A 25277-nucleotide genomic window follows, 5' to 3' on the forward strand; every position below is an offset into this window, starting at 1 on the left:
GTCTGGCGACCTCGCGGAGAGGATCGGTCAGTTCTGAGGACTGGTCAGGCGGGGCTGCTGGCCCTTCTGCCTTTCCCGCCGTGGCCTCTGCTCACTCCTCCGTGGGGAGGGGTTACGAGCGGCAGTGACTTCCCCAGGGGGGCTTCACATGCTTCACTGTGGGGCCATGTCAGCTCCCTCCATCCTATTTCCCAGGCCATAACCAGCACGGGGCTGCCACAGAACCCGTGCGCTGAGCTCAGCTGGAGCTGTTTGCTTTTGTTGGTGATGGATGGACGGAGGGGTGGGTGGCTAGTGAATGGGTGGGTGATGATAGACGGATGTGTGGGTGGGTGCACAGATGACTGGGTGGGTGCACAGGTGGATGATGGGTAGATGGATGGACAGATGGCTGGGTGGGTGCACAGGTGGATGATGGGTAGATGGATGGACAGATGACTGGGTGGGTGAAGAGGGGGATGGATGGGTAGATGGATGGACAGATGGCTGGGTGGGTGAAGAGGGGGATGATGGGTAGATGGATGGACAGATGGCTGGGTGGGTGAAGAGGGGGATGGATGGGTAGATAGATGGACAGATGGCTGGGTGGGTGCACAGGTGGATGATGGGTAGATGGATGGACAGATGACTGGGTGGGTGAAGAGGGGGATGGATGGGTAGATAGATGGACAGATGGCTGGGTGGGTGAAGAGGGGGATGGATGGGTAGATAGATGGACAGATGGATGGATAAATGAAGAGGGGGAGGGGTGATAGATATGAATGCACCAATTGATGAATGGATGGATGGGTGGGTGGATGGACAGACAGATGGACACATGGATGGGTGGATGGATGGATGGATGAGTATATGGACAGACAGATGGACACATGGATGGATGGATGGGTGGGTGGACGAGTGGATGGATGGACAGAGAAATAAAAGAGGAATGGGCAGATGGGAGAAGGGAGGCGGATGGATAGGGACGGCATAGGTGGGTGGGGAGTGGGTAGCAGAGTGGCCAGGAAGGCAGGGAGATGACGCGTTTGCACACCTGCAGGGCTAGGTCACACTGGGAGCAGGAGGCTGTGGTGGGCAACACAGGAGCCCTGCCACCCCTTGCTGACCGCAGGCCCGCATCTGGCCCCAGCCCTGCCACCCACTTGGTACCTTCTTGGCCCCGAGCTTCAGCGCCTTCTTCCTGGCCTCCTCGAAGTCTTCCTTCTGGCCGATGTTGGCCTGAAGCAGAAGCAGAGAGGCCCCGTCAGCCACGGGGGCGGGGAGGGCACAGAGCGGGGCTCCCAGGGAAGTCGGCCCTGGGGCGAGCCCCGGGCCAGGCCCTGCACACACAGCAGCTCCAAGGGACGGACATGCCTTCTGTTTGCTGCTCAGCGCCCAGAGAGGAGGAGGCAGGGCAGAGCGGGTCTGGAGAGGCGCGGTGCCTGCCCCAGCTCCCACCTGGGGCTGGACTGCGGGTCCTGCTTCCCTGGGCGGAAGGGCTGGCCCAGCCACTTCCCCAGGCACACAGGCTACCGGACGAGCGGTTTCCCTCACTGCCTGCAGGTCTAAGGTTTCCTAACCCCAGCTATGTCTTCCAGCAAATTCTCCCCGAGCCAGTGCAAAGGTCAGCCTACAGCAACTGCTTCCAGCTGGCTTCCTAGCCGAGGGGGGGGTGGTGTGGCCCCGGCTGGGCATGTGAGCGGGCGGGGGCAGAGAGGCCTGGGCTCCGGCGGACCTGTCTGGACGCTGGCACGCTCTCTGCCCCTGGCCACGGCCCTTGTTTCTTTCATTCTGCTCACCAGACTGGAATCTTCCCAGAGTTCGGCAGCAGGTGTTTGCCCGAAGCCGTATCCGGGGCTGCCCCGCGAGATGGGGGCTCAGAGCTGTGCCTCTCGTGTGCCAGGCGACTGGGAGCAAAGCACTCACCCCCGCGCCCCCCGCCCAGGCCTGGACGAGGAGACTGGACGCTGAGTTCTGGGGACAGAACCTTCTTTGCACGGAGGTACAGGGGAGCAGACCACGCCTTCTGCTCGCTGTAGGAGCAGCCAGTGACCCACACCTACTGCCTTCACACGGCCACAACGGCTACTGCAGCGTGGGCAGGGGCTCAGGCCAGAGACATCTCCCTGGCCCTGCCGGCAGGGCCCTGGGATGCCAGGCTACGGTGGCCAGCGTGGACCTGCTGCCAGCCTTGCCTGCCCGGCCCAGAGGCCACGAAGGAAGCGAGGGGGCACTGGGCACAGGCGTGCGTGAGCACCCACAGCCGGGCTTGCCCGAGGCCCTCACAGCCCTGGACTTGTCCCGGGAGTGTGCTGAGGTCCGCTGAAGCTGACCTGCCTTCGCTTCTGGAGTTCGCAACAGAGCTTCCGGAAGAGCACAGCCCCGGAGAAAGATCCAGGGACCGTGTCCAGGGTCATGGGAAGCAGGGCTGCTTTGGTTAGGGGTCATAGCCAGCGACCCTGGATGGGGGGGGCAGTGCACCTGCCCTGTCACCGCTGACCTATTGGCCATCCCAGAACCAGGGCCCTCCCAGGCCCTGCCAGCCCAGGATTCCATAGTCTTTGCTGGTGGGGGACTCTGGACAGGGAGTTGTGTGCCTGCCCACGGCCTTTAGCTGGACAAGCAGCCCGGCTAAGGTCACCTCCGTGCCTCCACCCCCGCCCCCTGCTGTTGCCAGCTCCGGAGGCATCTCCAGGTTGGCCATCTCACAGAGAGTGAGGCGAGCCGCCCGGCACGGGCTGGCGGGCAGTGGGGCGCACAGGCGCCTCCTCACCAGGTAGGCGATGACGTCATAACCTTGCTCCTTCAGCCACACGAGGATGCAGGAGGTGTCCAGGCCGCCGCTGTAGGCCAGGACCACGGAGCCTTTGCTGGCCATCTTGTCTGCAGGGAGTGGAAGGAGCCCATGAGACCCAGGCCGGGGTCCCTGCCTGCCCCCCCTGCCAACAGTGACCCCCCCCCCCTCGCTGCACGGCCTTGGCCTCGGACAGCCTCAGCCTGCGGGGGGGATGCGACCAGCACCCTCCCCCCTCCCACCCCGCCCGGGGACCCTGACCCTGCACGCTCTGTACTCTGGTCCCACCCCAGAGCCTGGGCCAGGGCCGGGAGCTCACTGCAGAGTTAGGGCCTGCAGGGGAGGGCGTGTCTTGGAGCCGGTGCCCCGCCCCTAGAGCAGACGTTTGAGGTGTGCCGAGGGCAGGCAATGCGGAGGCCTGAGCCTCTGGCAGCTGACACGCCCCTTTCATGGCCACACACAGACAGAGCCATCCCCTGTCCCCCTGTTCCCAGAAGGGAAGGAGGCGGGGCCTCTGTGTCACCCAGAAGCAGGTGCCTAGCTCTGTACCCCCCCTCTCAGCTACTGGGGAGCTTCTGGAAGGCCCGAGCAGCCCGCCCCCGGCCCCTGTGGCCACCGCCACTGGGAGGCTCTCCCCAGCCCTCTTGCCCGCCCCGCCAGCTCTGCTGCGTGGTCCTGAGTGCAGGTGTCGCTGTGACCCCACCGGGCCGAGGGGAAAGCCGTGGGTCAGCAGGCAGCAGGGCCAGACTTGGACTCAGGCCATCCAATGCCCGCCTCTGTGGACACCTGGCCCCAGCGTGCCACCCCCGTGTGTCTGACCCGCTCGGAGTCACCCAGGAGGCCCTGATCAGACACTGCTGGGAAAGGCCCTGGGGACAGGGGTGCAGGCTCCCGGCGCAGGGCGCACTCCCCACACCTACACGTGGCTGCGAGGCCTGGACGTGCGGCCTGGCAGCTCTGGGGCTGAGCAGGTGAATGTGCGGTGCCTGGCACACAGCAGAGACCCTCTGACAGGTGCGCCAGGCGCTGCTGTCACATGGCCTCTGAGGGAAGCAGCTCCTGGGACAGAGCAGCCGGCAGGCGCTGGCCATGACCAGTGCCCACCGCTCTCCTCTCGATGGGGCACTCAACCAGCCACCAGGCCCTCTCCCTGGCTGCAGGTCTGGACTGCTGGTGACTCAGCAGGCCTTGACCCTGGAGCCCGCAGGCAGTACCCATGGCAACCGTAGCCGGGCCACTGGCCACCGACGATGGAGGGGAGATGGCAAGGACTCCGCGGGGACATACCTGAGTTAGACGTACGGGTTCCTTGAGTCTAGAATCTGTTTTCACAGCTCGGCCAAGCACGCTGCAGGAGCAAAGCTGACATCAGCCGCCGGGCGTGGCAGCCCGGGCAATGGCAGAGGCCCTGGACTTGGCCTCTGCCGCCACCCTGGTCCCCTGGGAGCCACCTGGGCAGCACCCAGGGACCGCAGGTGCCTGCAGGCTGTGTGTGGGGCGTGATGGTGCTAGGGGTGTATCCCATGGTGCATTTTTAAAGCTGCTCTATTAAGGTAGAATTACCGTGCTGTAAAAGGCGTGTACTCTTGAGTGCCCAGTGTAGAAGGCCCTGGCCCTCGTGCGCCCCTGGGAAACCATCGCTGCTGACCAGGTAAGGGGCACCTGCCGAGCAGGCCGGGCCCCTCCACTGGGGCTGCTCCCATTTCATAGACAGGGAACCCGAGTCTTGGGCAAAGGAACTTGCCCAAGGCCTTGCTCGGCGGGTGTGTGGTTAGAGCCAGGAGTTAAACCCCGATCGATCGGTTGGGCTCCATGATCCCTGCTCACAGTACAAAGGCACACCTTCCTCAGAGGCGGGGGAAGGGAAGTGCGGGGCCAGTCGAGGTCTGGGAGCCTCAGGGGCCCGGTTACGCAGTTCTTAGGGCTACCGCTGCTTCTCCCCTCCCAAAGGCTCCCGGAGTCCAGAGGGTGGGGACAGGAGCCAGGAGCAGGGGCGGCTCCTTGGAGCCAGCCAGACGGACAGACGGACAGCTGGCCCACCTGCCCCTGCCCTACCTCAGTGCCTGCCATGCCGGCTGGTGTGTGGTTAGTGCCGAGCCCTAGGGGCACACGGCACACTGCCTTCTCGTGTCCCCACCATGGCGGGCGCTGTGAGGGAGGGGACGTCTCCCGGACACACGTGGGGGGCACTCAGCGATGCTAGGTCTGCAGACCGAGGAGGGCTGGGTGCTGCTCCAGACGAGGTTTCCACGCGCAGGCTGAACTGGAGGCCGGGGGGTCCTGCAACCTGCTGGGCTGTGCTCGGGGCTGGGAGGCCCCAGTCTCTGGGACTGGGGGGAGGGGGGGAAGGAATGTGTACGCTCTAGTGTGTGTGTGTGCGTTGAGTGTGTGCACTCGAGTGTGTGTGTGTGCCTGCTTGCGGGGTGTGTGTGCCTGTGTGCCCCTGGGGGTGTTCACATGTGTGTGCGCCTGCACAGTGCACGTGTGCCTGTGTCACCTAAGACAGCGCATGTGTGTGTGTGCACACGTGTGTGTTGGTGGCACGTCTGGGCTGGCACGCATGTGCCGGTGCGCACCCAGAGCTTGGCAGGCAGGTGGGCAGGGAAATGATACAGGGGACTCCGGCATCTCTCTCACTGCCTGCCCCTCCCCCCAGCCACCAGGGTCCCAAAGCTGAGCTGCCTGGGGGACGGAGAGGGGCGAAGGACCCGCAGCTGCGCCTGGTGAGTGAGAACCCTCTGCAGGCCGAGCACCCCTGAGCCCATCAGCCCTGAGTTCAAGGTGCCCGAGTTCTCCAGCCTGGCTGGGGACCGAGAGTGGCCTGTCCTCACCCCTTCCCCTGCACCCATGGCCCCGCAGGGCCACCGTAGGGACTCAGGGATATGTTGGGGATGGAGCCCAGGGCTGGGCCCACTAAATGCTCCGGACCACGGCCACGGCTGACAGCAGCCAAGCCTCATTCCCTCAGCCTCGTAAGACTCTAAAAGCCCTTTCTGGTTCTGCCACTTCAGGAAACACAGCTTCCTTCTGGGCGGAGGGGACTCAGCTGCCCCCCGCCCCTGTCCCGTCACGCCCCCACCCCCAGGAAGGGCCAGGGCAGGGAGTCCCAGCCACCCCTCCCAGGCCGGCCCACACTCCCTCACCAGCAGCCAGACACCTGCCAGGAGGCCGGAAGGGGAGGGGCCTTTGTTGGCAGGGCAAGGGGCATTGTCTGCGTGGTGGTGGGGGGTGCCGGCAGCCCGGCACTCCCTCAGCGCCAAGGAGAGCTTGCATGGCTCTGTGAAGTCAGTGTTTCAGCAAGGGCAGGAGCAGATGTTTGGTTTGGAGCCACGTGTGCGGCATTTTGGGGTGCAGATGGTCACCGCCCCCTGCTCACAGCCACTGCCTGCTGAGTGCACCCCCCTGCGCTCCGCCTCCTTTCACTTCGTGCATCTTCCAGGCAAGGGACATCCCATCGGGCCACCCCAATGAACCTTACAGCTCTCCTGTCGCCCTACAGAGCAGGCTCAAGGCTCCACCTGTGCGGAATGTTCCCCTGGAACTCCTCCCTGATCGTCTGACTCAGCAGAGCTGAGTTTATTCTACTTAAAAAAAAAACACCTGGCTGTAGCTGGGCAGAAAGATTCTCCCCTGCTTTGGGATTTTCTCTAAGATTTCACCCCTATACACCTGCCCTTCTTTGTGGTCCATAGAGCTGAGCTGCAGTTCCAGACCTTGACCATCAGGGGGCGCCAGTAGATGGCTATGGCCATTAAGAGACACCCCAATAAGAGCTACTTAAGCTCTCTCCTGGGAATGCTTGGCTATGCGGGAAAGAAGAGCACGCGCATCCATCCACTGCACTCCTGCCAAGGTCAGCTTCCCAGGAGGGAGGGGTCAGGCCCTGGAAGATCAGCTCTGCCCAGGCGGTTGGAGCCCCCACCCTGAATTCCAGCGAGCAGTCCCCCAGGGCACACGGGAAGGCATCTGGCCATCCTCCCAGACCCTGAGGGACCAAGATGAGCTGAGCCAGCCATGGAGAAGTGCTGGCGCAGCAGGTGGCTCTGGGCCTGGCTCCAGCACAAGGCGCATCCACTGACCCCACAAACCCCAAGCTGCTGGGGGCACGTGTGGGAGCTTGGGGTCTGATCCTTGCTGGGGGGTGTCCTCCCCTCCCCCACGCCCGTGCCTGGCCCAGTCCAGGCATCACCAGTGATTCACTCCTGCAGCAGGTGCACAGGTGCTCCTCCAGGGCCAGGAACCCCTGTCCACTCCAGGCTCCACCACCCGGCACCCAGATCCCTTCGCGACCGTCTCCCTCCACACCAGACCTAAGAGGGCAGGGCCCGGTCACCACCCCTACCGCATCTCCTGCCTGGCGGGGCAAGGCAGCCCTCCGGGGATGGCCCCTGAGCCGGTGCCAGCTCCAACAGGGGGAGCAGCTGCAGTTCGCGGACCTGGGAGACGGACCTGGGGGCTCCTCTGCCCCCACCTGTCCCTGGGTGTGAGCTGGGAGGGGAGGGATCAAAGCTCAAGGCCGCGGGGAAGGGATAGGTCCACTCCCACGGGGGGCCTGCAGCCGGGCGCCCGCTTCGCAGGGAGGACCACGGAGCTCTGGCCGGCCGGGGCTCGGAGAAGCAGGACGGGGAGGAGTTTCCTCTGGCTGGGCCGCTGGCACCAGGGGCCAAAGACGAGAGTCAGCCCGAGGGCGGGCATTTCCTGCAGCGGGTCCCTCCCACAGGCCAGCCAGGGCCCCAGGAAGCCGGGCAGGGAGGCCACTGCCCGCCCTGGACAGAGGCCAGCCACTGCCGCCCCCTGCACGGAGGGGAGCCTAGGCATACCCAGGACCTTGGGGGCGGGTGGCCGGGGCCGACCCATCCGCTCAAGATGCACGGAGGCTCAGGTGAAGATGACACACACGGCTGAGAGGGGCCAGTGACCGCGGGTCACCGGACCGCGCATCTGAGCCTGGCCTGGACTGGCCGCTGGGGCCCTCAGAGAGCCGGGGAAGCCGGGTCGCAGGAGGAAAATCCAGAAGGGACCCCGGCCCGCACAAGCGACAAATAACCCGATTGCTCCCCGCGTCCCTGGGCTCCTGTCCCCGCAGCTCCCCAGGCCAGGGATTCGGCCTCTGGCGCCTTGCTCCGGGACAGAGCCTCGGGCGCTCAGCGACGCGGGGTCCGCCTCTGCCCCGGCCCGGGGCGTCCCCTCCGCCCGCGGGGTTCGCTGTCGCGGGGACCCGGGGAGGGGGTGCTAGGCTGGGGCGTGGGGGGCGCGAGAGGCTGTGGGCTCCTTACCAGGGCCAAGGCGCTGGCAGCAGGCGGCAGAGCAGGGCCGGCAGGGACGCGCATCCCGGGTTATAAACACGGGGCCGAGGGCAGGGCCGGGGAGAGGGGACACGTGGGGACAAGCGCGCGCGCGCGCGCGCGACAGGCTCCGCCCCGGGACCCGGCCCCCTCCGGCAGCCGCTCAGCGCTCGCGGGCACCTGCGGTGGGCGGGGCCCTGGCGCTCGCTCCGCCCCGTGCCCCAGCCGCCCCCACCCCCACTCCGTCCCCGCTGGGCGGCCGGCCAGCGCCGTCGGGGCGCACCGGCGGGTGTAGGCGCACACGGCGCTGGGCTCCGGCCCGCGGGCGGACGGTGCTTCGTGGTGGGGTCGTTGGGGCGGTGGCTGGAGCCGTGGTACCTGCGGGCTGACCTCAGCTCCTTCCAGGGGCTTGGCTGCCCGCCCTTGGGACGTGTTCAAAGTCTTCGGGGTGGGAATGAGGACGCGGTTCGGCCTTCAAAGCCTCTCCCTCCCACGCTGGCTCCCCTACTCCTGAACCCATCGTACAGGCGAGGAGAGCTGGGTGGAGCCGGCACTAAAACACCCCGGTACAGATCCTCACCTTCTCCCCAGAGCCTGGCGCCGGCCCAAACTCCCGAGGGCATCCAGTGGATAAGACTGGCTGGCTACTGACCCACTGAACAGCCGGGAAGACTGAGGCTTGTAAAAAGAAATTGGGGGTGTGACCTCAGTCTGGCCGCGGGAGGGTCCTGGACACCCCGATCTTCCCGCACTGGTCTGCAGGCCCCAGAAGCAGCGGGCAGGCCAGTTCCCAGCTTCCAGAGCCTGTCCCCCTGGGGTCCCCAAAGCCAGGTTGTGGCCCACGATGGCAGGTGGACCCCACGTGGAGCCGGGTGTCTGAGGGGGCCTGAGCTGTGTGACTGCTGCCGGCTTTGGCCCTGCTCTGGGCCTCCTGGGCCCACACCAGCAGGCGGCATGCGGGGAGCAGCCACGAAAGGACCCAGCAGCCACCGTGGCGTGGGCTTGGTGGCCGCCCACCGCAGCTCTGCCGGGCGGGCGCAGGGGAGGGGAGCGCTTGCGGTGTTGTCTTCGTGAGAGCCCTACCACAGCAGCTGTCAGGGCCCCCAGTGTGCCCGCAGCACAGAGAGGGTGTGTATCTGTCCCGAGGCCACACGGCACTCTGGGCTCCAGTCTCTGAGGCCCCAGCGAGAGCTGGGCTGGTGGAAGAGCCCAAGTCCCAGCCCCAGCCGCACAGGCTGCAGCCCGGGGATCTGTTCCTGCCCGACTGACGCACAGGCCCTGGTCACGGAGGACAGTGAGGTCAGAGCTGAGAGAAAACAGGCCAGAAATGCCAGCAGGAGCTCCGCCCCCGAGCCTGGGGTGTCGGCTCCCGGGGGCCAGGCGAGGCGGACTGGCCGGGCTCCTGGAGCATCCCACGGCTGCCCGCCCTGCCCCGCCTGCTCGCCCCTGTGGAACAGTGCCTGGGGCCAGAGTGGGGTGTGGAACCGGGGCTCCCTGACCTGGGGGAGCCCAGGCCAAGAGCAGACACATCTCCTGGCTGGCATCTCAGGAAACACAGCTAAGCAGGCAGGGAAACTGAGGCACAGGCCTCCGAGACAGCCTCATCTAAATAAACCCAGTCTGCCCCCACCCCCATCTCCACAGCCCCTCCAGCCGGCCAGCGTCTGTCACTCATATCTCCCCGCTGATGGCTCCCCTACCCCAGTTACCCTCCAGCCCTTCTGCCCCCAGCAGCCAGAGAGGGCTTAAAAACTCAAACCAGAACAGGCCACACCCCTCTGCAAACCTTTGTGGGGTCCCGGCTTTGGGCACAGCAGGTAGAGCTGGCATCCCCTGTAGGCTCCAGTTTGAACCCTGGCTGCTCCACTTCCAGTCCAGCTCCTGGAAAAATCAGTAGAAGATGGCCCAAGTGCGTGGGTCCCTGCCACCCCGATGGAGCTCCTGGCTATGGCCTTGTCCAGCCCCAGCTGTTGCAGCCATTTAAGGAGTGAACCAGTGGATGGAAGATCTGTCTCTCTGCCTCTCCCTCTCTCTCTCTGTAATGCTGCCTTTCAAATAAACCAATAAACCCTTTAAAACAATCAATTCATGAACATGGTATATCTCTCCATATATTTTTGTCTTCCTAAATCTCCTAGCATTACAAAGAAACACATAAAACATTTGATGAGCAGTAGGAAAGGAGCTAAAACAGCCAGTTCAAGAGGCAACACGGTGAGAGAAACCTCTGTTGTATGAATTCAGGGCTTGGTGTCAAGCAGTGGTGTACCTCCGAGGTTGGGCTAAGCCCAAACCCTGGGTCTCAGCAGGCTGCTCCTTCATTTGGTGTGAAGTTCTTAAGAAGCATCTTTAGAACACATGGACTAGGGGCTGGCACTGTGGTGTAGCTGGTAAAGCCGCTGCCTGCATTACCGGAATCCCACATGGGTGCCAATTCGAGTCCTGGCTGCTCCTCTTCTGATCCAGCTCTCTGCTATGGCCTGGGAAAGTGGAAGATGACCCAAGTCCTCAGGCCTCTGCACCCATGAGGGAGACCTGGAAGAGGCTCCTGGCTCCTGGCTTCAGATCGGCTCAGCTCTGGCCATTGTGGTCATTTGGGGAGTGAACCAGCGGATGGAAGACCTCTCTCTCTCTCTCTTTCTCTCTCTCTGCCTCTACCTATGCCTCTGCCTCTCTGTAACTCTGCCTTTCAAATAAATAAATCTTTAAAAAATATGTATGGACTAGAGGAGCCAGTGTTTCCTAGGCGAGGGTTCCAGGTGGACCAGGGAGGGAGACACGAGGTGACCATCACGGGACAGGTCCACAGTGAGTGGCATCGGTGTGGCGGAGGCCACCACCCCGCGCTGGAAGAGATGGAGTTTCTCAGGGTCACAGGTGAGGCCACCCCAGGGACCCGTGTTTCCCTGGACACCGCGGTCCAAGCCTTCCATCCAGAGAGGAAGCCCTGGGCAGCTGGGCCGTCTTTGCCAGGTGGGAGGGAGACCCTGGATTTCCGTGGATCGGACAAAGGCCCGCACAGGCTCAGACGTCTGAACAGCGTTTTGCAACTCTCAGCCTACAGGTGCGGCTCTCCCTCCTCAAACCCTTCCTAAGCACCTTAACTTTTCTGGTGCTCTTGGGAGTGATGAATGGTCCCTCAATTTCCGGGGGATCGTTGAGTCTGTACAGTTGGGTTTCGCATACTGGGCTTGCAATGTGCAACCTTGTTAAACTCGCTAACAGTGTCCGATTTCTGTGGCTCGGGAGGATTTTCTCGTAGACACCAATGCTGTCTGTGGATGCAGCTGCTCCACCTCCCCCTTTACCTCCTTTGTGCCTTTTTAAAAATATTTTTTCTTGCCTAATTGCGATGGCACAGCCCCCAGTGCGATGCTGCTAAGAATCGCGAGCGCGGCTCTCCTCGCCTTGTTCCACGTCCTGGGGTAGCGCTCGCACATTCAGATTCCACCGTTAGGGGGGATGTTGACTTTACGTTTCCAATTTTTTCTTTTTTAAAAGCAGGTGATGGTTCTGTTGGGAGCTTATCACGAGTCGGTGTTGAGTTCTGTCAAATGCCTCTTCTGCATCGACTGGAACGAATACACAATTTTTCTTTTTAACCATGAAGCTGCTGGGTCGAATTGGTTGTAGGGTTCACAATGTTTAAGAAAAGGGGAGGCGGCGGTGGGGGGGACTTTGGTTACAGGAACAGAAGTGACTTAATCACAGCCTGCAGACCTCATGTGGATCTGATTTTTAAAGCAGGATTTATTTATTTATAAGGCAGAGTGGCGGGGTTGGGGGAGAGACGGGAGGTGGGGAGGGTCCCGGACACCCCTTGGTAGAAGTCAGAACGCGGACTCTGTGTGAGGAGCCCAGGGAAGAACAGAACCCCTGTGGGGAGCAAAGTCTGGGAATCGCCCCCGGGGAGCAGCCCAGCGCTCCCCAGTGCACAGTCCTGCCCGCTGCTAACAGACAGGCGGCCCCAGCCGCCCCCCAAGAAAGCTCACTCCCCATTGGCCGCAATGGTCAGAGCTGTGCGGATCCGAAGCCAGGAGCCAGGAGCCTCTTCCAGGTCTCCCACGCAGGTGCAGGGGCCTAAGGACTTGGGCCATCTTCCACTGCTTTCCCAGGCCACAGCAGAGAACTGGATCAGAAGTGGAGCAGCTGGGACTTGAACTGGTGCCCCTATGGGTTGCCGGCACTGCAGGCGGCAGCTTTACCTGCTATACCACAGCACTGGCCCCAGACTTGATTTTTTTTAAGTGTAAAAAAGAAATAATCATCTTTGAGTCACTGGAAATTTGAACTCTGACAGGATAATGGATGATAGAAAGAAATTGGTCTTTTAAAAAACCTGTAATAATAATGATATTATAGTTATGATTTTTAAAAAAGGATATGTTGGGGCTGGTGTCCCGTGTGTGCGCCAGTTCAAGTCCTGGCTGCTCCAGTTCCCATCCAGCTCCCTGCCAGTGCTCATGGAAAAGCAGTAGAAGGTGACCCAAGTGCTCAGGCCCCTGCACCCACGTGGGAGACCTGGAGGAAGCTCCTGGCTCCTGGCTTCAGCCTGGTTCAGCTCCGGCTGTTGCAGCCATCTGGGGAGTGAACCAGCAGACGGAAGACCTCTCTCTCTCTCTCTTTTTCTCTCTCTCTCTGCCTTTCAAATAAATGAAATAAAATGTGGGGTTCGGAAATACACCTGAAGGATTGGTAAGGATGTTGTAAAATCATCTGACTGAGGACCAGAGCTGGAGGCCTGCGCCTCCCTCCGCCGTCTGCCACTTCGCTGAGTGTCCGTGCTTGGAGCCAGGACTGCAGACGGAGCGAAGCTTCTCTGCTCCCTGCTCTCGCCCCAGGGAACCCGCCCTGGACGGTTGTTCTCCCCCTGCCCGCCCCCACCCCACCGCAGGGGCCTGAAGTGTCCAGCAGTGGAGGGGCGCTCTCTCCCCTCCCCCACAGCCATTGTCCTTAGCTCGGCAGGAGCCCCGGAACCTGCTGCCCCCTGCACCGGCCAAGCCCTCTGATCCTTGCTTACTTTGCAGCCGGCTCAGGGCTGGGGCTTTGACCACTAGATCACAGTGGGTGGATGAGTGCTCCCAGGGTGGGAGGGGGCTCCCCAGCTATGGGGGGGTGGACAGGGGCTGGCGCGTGAGCAGGGAGGAGGCCCCTGTCTTGCACCTGCTGGACACAGAGGAGCTTGGCTGTGTCGGGACTCCAGGGACCTCACCCTGCGACCATGTCCTGGCTAGATTGGCCACCGGCCTCAGAAAGAGCGAATGACCTCCAGGCTGCGTCCCAAGTTTCCAGGCCCCGCCCGGGGAACACAGAGTCCAGTTGTCGGGTTCTTGCAAAAGCTGCCTCCCGGAGTTTAATGAGTGACCCGCGGGGCTGTTTTGCACGGCTGGTGCTGCAGCCTGGTCACACAGCTCCTGGGGCCAGGGCCGCTGGACAGGGCGTTGGCCAATGACGCCGGCAGCCTGGGAAACAGAAGTGGAGGAGGCGCCTCCCTTGGTGACCATGTTCGTGGCTGCCACTGGGGTGGGGGGCGAGGCCTGCGTCCCAGGCCTGCCAGCCGTGGGCTTATTGTGTGACCGTGGGCTCCTTGCTTCCAAAGCGCCCGTTCTTCTTCCCTGGCCTCCTTCCTCGGCTCGGGGTCAGAAGGGCCCGGGGTTGAGTCCTCTTCCCCTCGGGGCTGTGTGAGCTCAGCTAAGCAGCTGGCCTGCTCTGAGCCCTGCTCTGTGGAAGGTGACCACACGGATGGACAAAGACAGAAGCCTCAGCCATTCCAGCTCCTTGCCCGATCATAGATAAAATTGGAATTCACCCCTTATCCCTACATTCCTTGAAGTCTGGAATTTACCCCTTATCCCTGTGTCCCAACTCAGCCTCATGCCAGGGGTTGTTCCGCCACCCCCACCCCCTTCATTCTTTTCCAAACCAACCTGGAGAAACTCACATCTGCATGCTGCTCCCACCACCCCCCAGCCCACCCCTGAGTTACACAGGGCCCAGCCGACCGGAGGACTGGGCCCCGGCCACGCGCTCGGTCTGTGCGCAGCTGGCACTGGGTCACCCCCACTCTGTGATTTATTTATTTTCTTTGAATAAATTCGGCCTGGCTGTGAGTTCGCCCCCCATCTCCCCTCGCCCTTTCCCTTCCACAAGGACACTGACACGGGACAGACTTCACACATGATGGCTTGGAGATACAGATCGGGCCTCGGGTCCCAGGCAGGAGCAGGGCTCCCCTTCAGCCCCGTGGCCCCTGGGGCTGCACAGAGCAGCCTCCCAGGTGGACTCTGGCCCTGGAATTCTACTGCTAGTGCATCCAGGGGTCGCACACCGAGACCCAAGTGTGTGTCCGCATCCGGGTAAGGACGGCCGTTGCATCCGAGAATCGTTGAGGAAAAGGACACGACTGCCCAACTCGAGAACCCAAATGAACTTGAAATGCAAGTGTCTGCAAATAAAGTTTTATTGGAAGCCGGCCACGCCCATCCATCTAGGGCGTGGCCACAGGGACGGCAGGTCCAGCCAGGAGAGGAACACGAATGCCCGCCGAGCTCTGGCCTGATGGAAGCCGGCTTTGAAGAGGAGACTCCTGGGGGAGAAGGTTCTGCAGGGGGTGACGGGCAGGAGGCAAGGGTCCCTGTAACCATTAGCCAGTGTCCCATCATGTGAGGGGCAGGGTCTCTCCCCTCCCCCGGCCTCCCTTGCTAAACAGACAACACCAGGGCCTCTTCCGGCCTCCTGTGGCTGTGCTGGTTCTTGCTGAGTTTCCCGTCCCATTGTTCTTCGCCCCAGGGAAGTAGCTCAGAGGGCAGAGAGGGGGTCCTGGATGGGAGACACCTGTGCACTGAGCAAGGGGGATGGGAGGAGCCCCGTTCTCCAAAGCCACGTGCCAAGCAGACAGCCAGGCGCTCTGTGTGTCGGGCAGCGGCCTGGGGAGGGCCTGCTGACAGCTGGCACCCGAAGGGGCCGGGGGCAGGAGGTGTGCAGTGGGGGGTGGGGGGCTCTGCCAAGCACCGTCCACCCACCCTGCTCCTGCGCCTTGGACCCCAGTCCAGCTTACGGGAGACACCAGGACACACGGGGTCTTCCAAAAGTTCGTGGAGACACCTAGACTAACACTGTGCACGGATTACAAAACGTTTGGCACCAAGATGAACTTTTCACCCACGGATATAAGGATGTGTGGGGGAGCTAATCGGGTCTTCCCTTCCCGCGGCCTCTTCACCCAACGGCCAATCCCTGGGGGGGCCCAAGAACCCTCCTCCCTTCCTTTCTTCTCCCTGCTCCTAGCTCAGTGCCAGCCTGTGCCCCGCCCCCTCCCCGCCTCCTGGGGGCACCCTCTGCCTCAGGGCCTTGGCACCTGCTGTTCCCTCTGCCAGCAGTTTCCTTCTCCCTCACGTCCTCCAGGCCTCTGCTCCATGAGGTCTGCTGTCCCCTAAGCCCACCCCTACCCCCCTTCCGTTTTCTTTCCTGGCTCCGTGATTGACAGGTGCCCACTTGTTTCTCATTTCTGTACTGCTTCCGTGGCCACCAGAACGTGGGTCCCTGAGCCCCGTGTTTCGTGGTCGCTGTGGATTCTGAGTAACAAGAAAAAAGTGAGAACGGGGACAGAGAGCGAAGCGACAGCTCCCGCGGGCGGCCGTGGGGCAGACAGGCTGGGCTCGGCGGAGACGGAGCTGCAGGGTTCGGGGCGCATGAGCCCGGAGCTCTGACGTCCAACAAGGGGAGTTAGGAGTCTCGTATTGGGGATTCCTGCAAGAAAACATTTTTCTGAAACGCTGATTTGTTTTGAAACAGTTACAGAGAGAGGGAGAGGGAGACGGAGACAGAGACAGAGAGAATCTTCCTTCGGCTGGCTCACTCCCCAGATGTCTGCAATGGCCAGGGCTGGGCCAGGCTGAAGCCAGGAGCCAGGAACTCCATCCGGGTCTCCCCATGGGTGCGGGGGCCTGAGCACTCGGGCCGTCTTCTGCTGCTTCCCCAGGCCACAGCAGAGAGCTGGATCGGAAGTGGAGCAGCCGGGACTGAACCCGGTGCTCAGATGTGGGACGCCGGCGCAGCGAGGGGCTGACCCACCACCATTTTCTGTAAGGAACTTGAACAGCCTGCAGGGGTCCCAGCCCAGCCCCCTGGGGGCCCTGGGGTGAGCCTTGGATCAGAACTCACAGAATTATCCCCGGGAACTGAAATACGAGGGGTTTTTGGTCTCACCTGAAGGGACAAGGACGTCGGAGAAGCCAGGGTCTCAGGAGCACAGCCCTTCACCCGCTCATCCACCCCCCCCCCCGCCCAGCCTGCTCTCCCCATGGAGGATGGTCCCTCCCTCATCCCATCCTCTCTGCGCTCCTAGCCCAGCAGGTGACCCTCGCCCTACCCACCCCAGGGCCCTCCGGAGCCCCCATCTGGCTGACCCACCTGGTGCCCATACCTCCAAGCCTTTGTTCTCCTCCATGGGCGACTTTCCCAAGCCCTCATTTGTTTGTTTCATTTTATTTTTTTGACAGGTAGAGTTAGACAGTAAGAGAGAGAGGCAGAGAGAAAGGTCTTCCTTCCGTTGGTTCACCCCCAAAATGGCCGCTACGGTCAGTGCTGCGCTGATCCGAAGCCAGGAGCCAGGTGCTTCCTCCTGGTCTCCCATGGGGTGCAGGGCCCAAGGACCTGGGCCATCCTCCACTGCCTTCCCGGGCCACAGCAGAGAGCTGGACTGGAAGAGGAGCAGCCAGGACTAGAACCCGGCGCCCATATGGGATGCCAGCACCACAGGCAGAGGATTAACCAAGTGAGCCATGGTGCCGGCCCCCAAGCCCTTGTTTTAATTGGCTTTTAGATAAAAGCGCTCATGTCGATTTAAACTGCTAAATGTGACTGAATTAACACCTGAAGCCAGGAGCCCGGAGCTTCTTCCAGGTCTCCCACGTGGGTGCAGGGGCCCAAGCACTTGGGCCATCTTCCACTGCTTTCCCAGGCCGTAGCAGAGAGCTGGATCGGAAGTGGAGCAGCCGGGTCTCGAACCGGTGCCCATATGGGATGCCGGCGCTTCAGGCCAGGGCGTTAACCCGCTGCGCCACAGCGCCGGCCCCAGTGGGCGCCATCTTATCTTGTAGGACGGACACTGTCAGGACATCCCCATGGCCGCAGATTTCTAGCTCAGGCCGCCAAAGATTCGGGGTGGGATGGAGCACCCACCGCCTCGGCTGACATCCTCCAGGCCTGTGGCTCCTTCACAGAGACCGGGAGGAGGAGGAGCGAGCCGGGCGGCAGGAGCCAGGTAAGGATGGGCGGCTTTACTCAGCGATCTGCCACCACGGAGACCCACCAAGGCCAGCCCACCCCAAACGGCACTGGTCTCCGACGTGGGAAGCCAGGGCTTCGGCCCCACAGCAGTCACGACAGAAGCCGGGCTCAAGAGAGTCCTGTGGCTCTGCCTAGACCTGGGCCGCTGCAAACGGAACCGCCCCAGGATCGAAGGACCCCCAGGCCAGAGCTGCAGCCCCCGCTGGCCCTTCCTAGGCTGCCCAGCCTCCAAAGGACCCACCGCCACCGGGGGTTCGGCCTGGGCTCAGTAACACGGCGGGCAGAGCCATAGGTTCCTTTTAGAGATGTCGCCTGTCCGATAGTGACCTCCTGTTCCGGCCAGCCAGGTAACGGGAGCCCACGGGTCTTCCCCAAGGAGGCTCACCCCTCCCTTACCACGTCTCTTCCAGTGCCCGGTGCAGAGGCACAGGTGGGGCCCTCACGCACACCAGGGCCCTATCGAGCCCCTCCTGTCAGTTTCTCTTTGCCTCCCAATGGGAAAAGTCCCTCCGGGTTTGGACAGCGCCTTCCTTAGTGCCTCTCACATGCCTCCACCCTCCATTTGGACCCTGTGTAGTTAACCTGCTTGTTAGATCTTTCTCCTCCGGACCTGAAGCAGCGAAATTGTAGATGGCCGTGCATAGCAAACCTCGAACGGAGACCACTTCTGTGAGCTGGCACTGCAGGCCCAGAGAGAGGCCACCCCCTGCTGGAGCCCTGTCTTGACCTCCGGCCCCTACTTCGCCCCAACTCAGCTTGAAGAAACCAGAGCAGTCCTCGCCCTGACCCCCGACAGCAGCCAGGGTTCCCGTGGGCAGGGGGAGGCAGTAAGGGAACTCTGGACTAGAAGCTCATGGAGCTGACTCCACCCCACACTTTTCTAAAAAAAAAAAATGTATTTATTTATTTGAGAGGCAGAGCTACAGAGAGAGGGAGAGATAGAGAGAGGTCTTCCATCCGCTGGTTCACTCCCCAGATGGCTGCAAAGGTTGGAGCTGGACTGATCTGGAGCCAGGAGCCAGGAGCTTCTTCCGGGTCTCCCACGTGGGTGCAGGGGCCCAAGGACCTGGGCCATCTTCCACTGCTTTCCCAGGCCATAGCACAGGGCTGGACCAGAAGTGGAGCAGCTGGGACTTGAACCGGCGCCCATATGGGATGCCCTAACCTGCTATGCTGCAGCACAGGCTCCTAATTAACACATTTCTGATGTTCTTAAAGGAACAAATGACGGCTATCTCCTAAGCCATCACACAGGAACAACACGAGACTGCTCTTCGTCAATGAATCCGATAGAGTACAGCTACCTGGGCCTCTGTCAACACCCAGTATCAGCAGTAGTAGCCAGAAAGAGACCGGCGCCCCAGCCCTTATCTACATCTGAGCATCCCGAGGCGACAAGGGTGTAAGCCTCACCGTTCGAGCTCCTTGCTGGAAAGGAGATAAAATCGGAATTTACCTCTCACCCCTGCATCCTTTAAATCCTGAATTTACCCCTAGTCCCTGCAAAGGGGCCGCTCAGTCCCACCCCTGTGTGGCTCCCCTCCCCCTCCCACCCCTGCATTCTTTTCCAGGTTCGAAAGCTGGCGCCGAACTTGGATGGAGGAACTCACCCCTGTCTCTCGGCCTCTGCCTCCCCTCCCGCCCCCCAGCCCACCTAAGATATACAAAGGCCCGGCCTGCTGGGGTCCGGGCCCTCCGCCACGTGCTGGGTCTGTGTGCACGCTGACAGTTAGTCACCCACCTCTGCAATTTTATTTCCCCTGAATAAACCTGTTTTGGCTGTGAGTTCGAATCCTGTCTCCTCTCCATCCTGTGTCCCTTACCTTACAACCGTGGGCCCAGCTGTCTGCGACCCAGGCTTAATTCTCACCAACTCTCCCCATGGCCCAGGGAGCCCCGACCGCAGTACTGAGGTTTTAGGGGTAGGAAGCCGGGCCAGGAGAGCCAGAGGCCGCTCGGCTGCAGGATTCCGACCCAGTGCTCCCGGGTCGGAGCCCGAGGGTGGTGGTCTTGTTAGGTAGGAAGTCAGATATGAGTAGGAAGTCAGATACTGTCTGCCACTTCTCCTCTGAGTCAGGCTACGCAGTAACCGGTTAAACGCCGGTTAAATCTGAAAGCCCAGGAAGTCAGGCTAAGCAACCAGAGACCCGCCTCGCTGCCTCACTTCTCCTCTTTTCTCTTCCAGAAGGGAAGTCGCTACTGTTCTGCAGGACTCTCCACTGTGATGTATGGTTTGATCCCCAGACCTCATTTAAGGGACGACTGACCTTTTCTGTAATAATGCCTGGCCACAGCATAGAGGACCACACAGCATAGCCAAATGATGAGAGGTTAAACTGTAAAGTAATGTTCCAGCTAGACTGATTTCTCTGTGTACACGGTAAATGGGCAGAACTCCCCTTTTCAACCAAATTGAGGGGAAGATAGAAAGTTGTACTGGTGACCTCAAAGTATACAAGCAGGTCACCACAGTTGACCTTACCTAAAAGGTCATAGTTCTCCTCACGGGCACGGTTTTACTCACAGGAAATACTTAAGTGTCAATTTACCCATGACCAGAGCTTTCCAGCTCACCCTGATGACATTGAAGAAATCTTCAGAAATCAGGGTTGGGTTGAGCACCCCCTTGACTGACATCATAGAGCCTGCCTCCATGGTCTACTTTATTAGAGACCAGGAGAACGAGGAGCAAGCTAGCAGCAGGAGCGATGTAAGGACAGGCAACAGGCCAATCAATGGCTGCTTTGCACGGTGATCCGCCGTCAAGGAGACCCAGCAAGGCCAGTGCACCCCAAATGGCACCTGTTTCCGGTATAAGGAGCCAGGGCATTGGGCAAGCAGCTGTCGTGACAGAAACCGGCTTCTGCCAGCTCTGCCAAGAGCAAGGCCCCTGGACACAGAAAAGCCCTGGGTGTCGACGGACTCCTGGTTCAGAACCGCAGACCCTGTGGCCCCCGAGCTAAAAAGCCTTTGGCTCTGCCCAGCCTCTGCCCAGCTTCCAGCTCCAGCCACTGCTATTGAGGGGATGGCCTAGGGTCAGTGAAACGCAAGTTGCCTATTTGTACCAGCCTCCTATTCAGCTCTCCTCCTAGTCCAGCCACGTAATGCAAGTCAACAGGTGCCTCCCTGAAAGGAGATTCGCATCTCTTGCAATTCTCTTCCAGCACCCATGGATAGGTCTGGGCCTCCCACACCCAGCCAGGCCTTCAAAGTCTATCCGAGTAGTATGAAGCTTAGCAAGCCCTTCCCGCCAGTTCCTAAATACAGGGCTTTCAGTAACAGCTAACGTAGACAGTCCTGCACCTATCTGGACAGATCCTCACTGAGGACTTAAAGGGCCATTCTTGAGGGGGGTGCACAGTAATCCATAATGTAGATGGTTAAATGTAAATGACTTGTTGGTTTGTCTCCTTTCCCAGCCTGAGACTCCAGTCTTGTACATTGGCTTAACTTCCTAGCAAAACTAGCTACTAGGTATCCGGAGGAAAACAAAGCATAGCTAGTCCCTCAGAATGTTAATTATTTAACCCTTATCCTCACCCCTGGGGAGAGAAAACCAGCCCCAGAGAGGATATGGGCCAAGCAGCAAATTCCTTCTCCTGCAAACTTCAGGCAGTCCCAGTGTTCTCTATCAGGTGACAGGTTCCTAGATACAGGGAAACAGCACAGTTCCTAAACCAGGCTCTCAACAGGCAGCCAAAGCAGAGCCCCTCCTTTGGGGAAAGAGCAAACCACAGCCTCTGCTCAGCTAAAGGACGGAAGCCCCTCACTAGAACGCCAGCAGAAGGGACCAAAAGACAGCGCCCTGGCTAACGCAGGTGAGGTTTGGTTCACAGACGGAAGCAGCCTTGTCCGGGACGGGACCCACTTCTCAGGGTATGCAATAGTCACCGCACGGCACGGCACTGCAGCTCGTGCTCTGCCCCCAGGACCTTCTGCTCAGTGAGCAGAACTGATCACTTAACCAGAGCTCTGGACTAGGTGAGGACAAGAGAAAATAACTCCCGGGGTCTCGGCCTCCACCTTTAACTAAACCCATGCAGCGAAAGGGAACTTGCCCCGGGGAAGGCTGCCAAATAGATTTTACACAGATGCCACTCTGTCAAGGCTATAGGTACCTGCTTGTACTTATGGACACCTTCACTGGATGGGTAGAAGCCTTCCCAACCAGAACCGAGAGAGCTCAGGAAGTGGCCAAAATCCTCCTGAAGGAAGTTATTCCACACTTTGGTCTCCCCAAATCTTTACAAAGCAACAACGGGCCTTCCTTCATCTCCTAGATTACACAGGGATTTGTAAGGCCCTAGAATAATCCAGCCCTTCACTCTGCATGGAGACCTCAGTCTTTCAGTAAGGTAGAAAGGGCCAACCAGGCTCTGTGGAAAACATCACAAGCACAGAAATGTTTGCTTGGTAAGGAAGGTTAAGAAGGAAAGAGTTCTTTAGGGCCGGCGCCGTGGCTGAACAGGTTAATCCTCCGCCTTGCGGCGCTGGCACACCGGGTTCTAGTCCTGGTTGGGGTGCCGGATTCTGTCCTGGTTGCCCCTCTTCCAGGCCAGCTCTTTGCTATGGCCCGGGAAGGCAGTGGAGGATGGCCCAAGTGCTTGGGCCCTGCACCCCATGGGAGACCAGGAGAAGCACCTGGCTCCTGCCTTCGGATCAGCGCGATGAGCCGGCCGCAGCGGCCATTAGAGGGTGAACCAATGGCAAAAAGGAAGACCTTTCTCTCTGTCTCTCTCTCTCTCTCACTGTCTACTCTGCCTGTCAAAAAACAAACAAACAAAAAAAACAAAAGAAGGAAAGAGTTCTTTAAATGAAGAAAGGGCATGGCTTGTAAGAATGACTTCATCCTGATGGCTAGTTTACTCTAGACTGGAATGGAAGGGATGGAATGTTTCAAGTAAGTTGAAGAGGGTGTGTGGAAGTCACAAAAGGTTATGAAAGAAAAAATACTGGACATGCTAACTGCTGCTCCAGGAGGTATCTGTGCCATGTCCCAGGAAGAATGTTGTCTCTGGGTCGATCCGACTGGACAGGTAGAAACCTGAATTTATACTTTCCTGGACAAAGCCAAACAGCTCCAAGACCAGGCCAAGCAGGGCCGGGATTTCTGGCCTGACATCTGGTCATGGAAATCCTGGCTATTTCCTCTCCTTGGCCCTGTAACTTCTGTAATCTCACTGCTTCTCTTTGTACCGTGTGTTTTAACGCCCTTGTTCGTTCTGTCTCTAACAGAATAAGAGCTGTCAAACTCCAAATGGTCGTCAGACAAGGCAAACAGCCCATTCCATTGGACGACCTGAGCAGCCCTCTGGACCGAGCAGGACAGTCTTTCCAAGGCCACTGTCACACACCATAGGACAGATAGCAAGAGGAAATACCCAAATCCCCCTCAATGCCCACGTGCCAGCTTCGAAGAAGCTACAGAAAACGGAACTCCATTATCCCAAAAAAGAATTTTGGGTATTCCCTCTTGAGGGGGGAATGTTAGGTAGGAAGTCAGCTATGAGCTCATGTGTGTGTGACAAAGACCTAAAGAGTTGACATCTAGGTCCAGCATCTGCATCTCAAAGTCATCCCGATAACCTTTCAGGGGCAGCCCAGTGTTCGCGTCCTGCCCTGCCCCCTCCTACCCGATAACCTGCCAGGTGGGGGTCCCCGCCCTTTCTACCTGATAACCATCCTCCCTCTATGGCTCCTCTAACCAGGGTGACGCCAGCCAGGCTTCCCCCTGTCTGATACCTTCAGGGGGAAAACTCAGATAGCAATTTTTTATATTTACATCCAAAAGGTCTTTTGTTTCAGGAGAAGATGTGGGAAGACAAGGCCCATCCCCTTTAACACACACACACACACACACACACACCCCGGCCTCAACCAGACTGCACCCTCAGCTCTCTGCTGAGCTGCTGAGCTGCCCGCCTGGCCTGCCCAGGTGTACTCTCTCCACTCAACCATGTAACCCCGCTCTCCCCCAGTCCGAGCGACTGGGCACTCTCAGGTCCTGTCTGGAGAGGTGCCCATCCGTTCTTATGGATGTCCCTGCCCTAATAAACCTTGCTATTTTACCTCCCACTGCTCTCTGAACTCTTCCTTGAGCGAAGACAAGGACCCTGCCATTCTCCGGTCACAGTCTCCCTCCCAGCCCGGGCCCCTCCTCATAAGCAAAATAACAGGACAAAGACACCAAGGTGGTTAAAAACAACTGTTTCCATATTCTCTCTCTCTCACACGCAGCCCAGGTGTGACCAGGTGACCGCCACCCCCACCCCCACCCCCACGTCCGGGTGCCCGGTGTCCCTGTCCAGCCTCCTGGGGCTTGCAGCGGCCTCGCTGTCCTGGGCTCAAGGCCGCGCGCAGGGTCGTGTTTGCGAAAGGTGTCGCTGACGCACCGGGCGGGAGGAGAGGACGGCCTGTCCGACACGGCAGGTGGCATGGGCAGGGCACCCTCCGCCCGCCCCCGGCCGCGGGGGTCACTGGCCCCAGAGCTGCAGGCTCAGTAGGGGTAGGGCGACACGGCGATGAGCAGGACGAAGACGCTTTGGTGGCGCGGTGCCGTGGCGCGCACGGTGAGCCGGTAGAGGCCGGCGCGGGTGAGCGCGCGGCGGGTGTAGACAGCGCCGTGGCCGGCGCGGAGCGGGCGCAGCGCGAAGGGGCTGCTCGGGTCCGGCTCGAGCACGCTGAGCTCCGTGCGGTTGGCCGGGACGCCGGCGTCGGAGAAGGCGGCGAGGCGCGCCACGTCGTGGTGGGCGCGCACGCCCAGGGGCAGCGGCAGCAGCCGGTACTGCAGCGTGGAGGCGCCGCCCGCGCTGCAGTCCCGCGAGCAGCGCCGGAAGCAGGTCCTGTGGACCGGACCGCTCCGGGTCAGCGCCCGCGCGCTGGGCTGCCGAACCGACCCACCCCAGCCCCTGAGGCTGTCTACAAACGCCTCCGCCAGCCCATTTTAGAGCTCAACAAACTGAGGCCAAAGCAGCCCGCGACATGCTCCTTCCGGTCGGAACAGGTTCCCGCCAGCGGCCTTTCCCGTGCCCGCGCCCGCGCCCAGGCGGCTCAGCCGCTCTGGGTTTGCAGTGCGTGGGTCGGGGCTGAAAGGCCGGGGCTGGGGCACGCACTGCCGCCCCCAGCCCAGGTTCCTGGGTTCTCGAAGGTGCAGGGCAAGTCACAGGCCCCAGGGAGCGTTCCCAACCACACGGGCTCCTGACCCCAGGCCCTGGTGTCTGTGCCCTGAGCAGTGTGGGTGGCGATGCTTGTGTGCCTGGGTGCGGGGGCTGTGGGGCGGGGGGCTGCTGTGCCCAAGCCTTCCTGCGGCCCCGGCCTCTCCCGCCCCAGTGCTGCGTGCACCCCGCATCAGGAAGCCTGCACCTGCGCGGCCCTGCCTGGGGCTTCTGAGAGGGTGGCCTCTGGCCCTCGGAGGCCTCCCTGGAGGTAGGGTTTCCCAGCCCCCCAGCCCTCTCCCGGGCGGCCGCTCTTACCCGGGGCTGGAGCCCTGGCGGTAGGCGGGGGGGCAGGGCGTGTCCACACACTGGTAGCTGCCGCGGGTGTTGAAGCACATCTGGCCAGGCCCGCACTCGATGCCGTCCTGTTCACACTCGTTGATGTCTGGGAGGAGGGGGCGGTGAGTGGGGGACCAAGGCCTCTGCCTGTCTCCCTCCAGGGGCCAGCTCTTCCCAGGCCATGGCGGGGGCACCTTGGCGACTTCCTGAGCCTGGTGCCAGGTTGGCGCGCCTGGCAAAGGGGGCAGCCCTGGGCAGCAACTTCACCCCTGAGTCAGAGCCCCTACGCGTGGGCAGAGCGCCCCAATCCTGTCTCCCTCAGTGGGTGCCCCCGCGTCTCAGGACACCGAGCCCTGTGACAGCGAGTGGGGGTGCAGACGGTCAGGGCAGGCCCGATTCCCGTCCTGCACCGGTCAGGAGTGGGGGCGGCGGCAC

The 25277-nt window shown here is 61.0% G+C and overlaps 2 protein-coding genes across 2 annotated transcripts in view; both read right to left on the reverse strand.

The window, feature by feature from the left end:
• ASS1 (argininosuccinate synthase 1) overlaps nt 1-8149 on the reverse strand; it is a 40008-nt gene extending 31859 nt beyond the window's left edge. Inside the window, exons 1-4 of the mRNA XM_062207373.1 lie at nt 8050-8149; nt 4061-4121; nt 2753-2862; nt 1150-1218 (exon numbers count right to left, since the gene is read on the reverse strand). Coding sequence (XP_062063357.1) covers nt 1150-1218; nt 2753-2857 — 174 coding nt within the window. The 5' untranslated portion in view covers nt 2858-2862; nt 4061-4121; nt 8050-8149. The remainder of the gene's footprint in view (nt 1-1149; nt 1219-2752; nt 2863-4060; nt 4122-8049) is intronic.
• Nucleotides 8150-23589: 15440 nt separating this feature from the next.
• The window catches only part of HMCN2 (hemicentin 2), a 139177-nt gene continuing 137489 nt past the window's right edge, over nt 23590-25277 (reverse strand). The window contains exons 97-98 of the mRNA XM_062208446.1: nt 24822-24948; nt 23590-24191 (exon numbers count right to left, since the gene is read on the reverse strand). Coding sequence (XP_062064430.1) covers nt 23846-24191; nt 24822-24948 — 473 coding nt within the window. The 3' untranslated portion in view covers nt 23590-23845. The remainder of the gene's footprint in view (nt 24192-24821; nt 24949-25277) is intronic.

Source organism: Lepus europaeus, chromosome 12 (genome assembly GCF_033115175.1).
Source record: "Lepus europaeus isolate LE1 chromosome 12, mLepTim1.pri, whole genome shotgun sequence".
Lineage (NCBI taxonomy): Eukaryota > Metazoa > Chordata > Mammalia > Lagomorpha > Leporidae > Lepus > Lepus europaeus.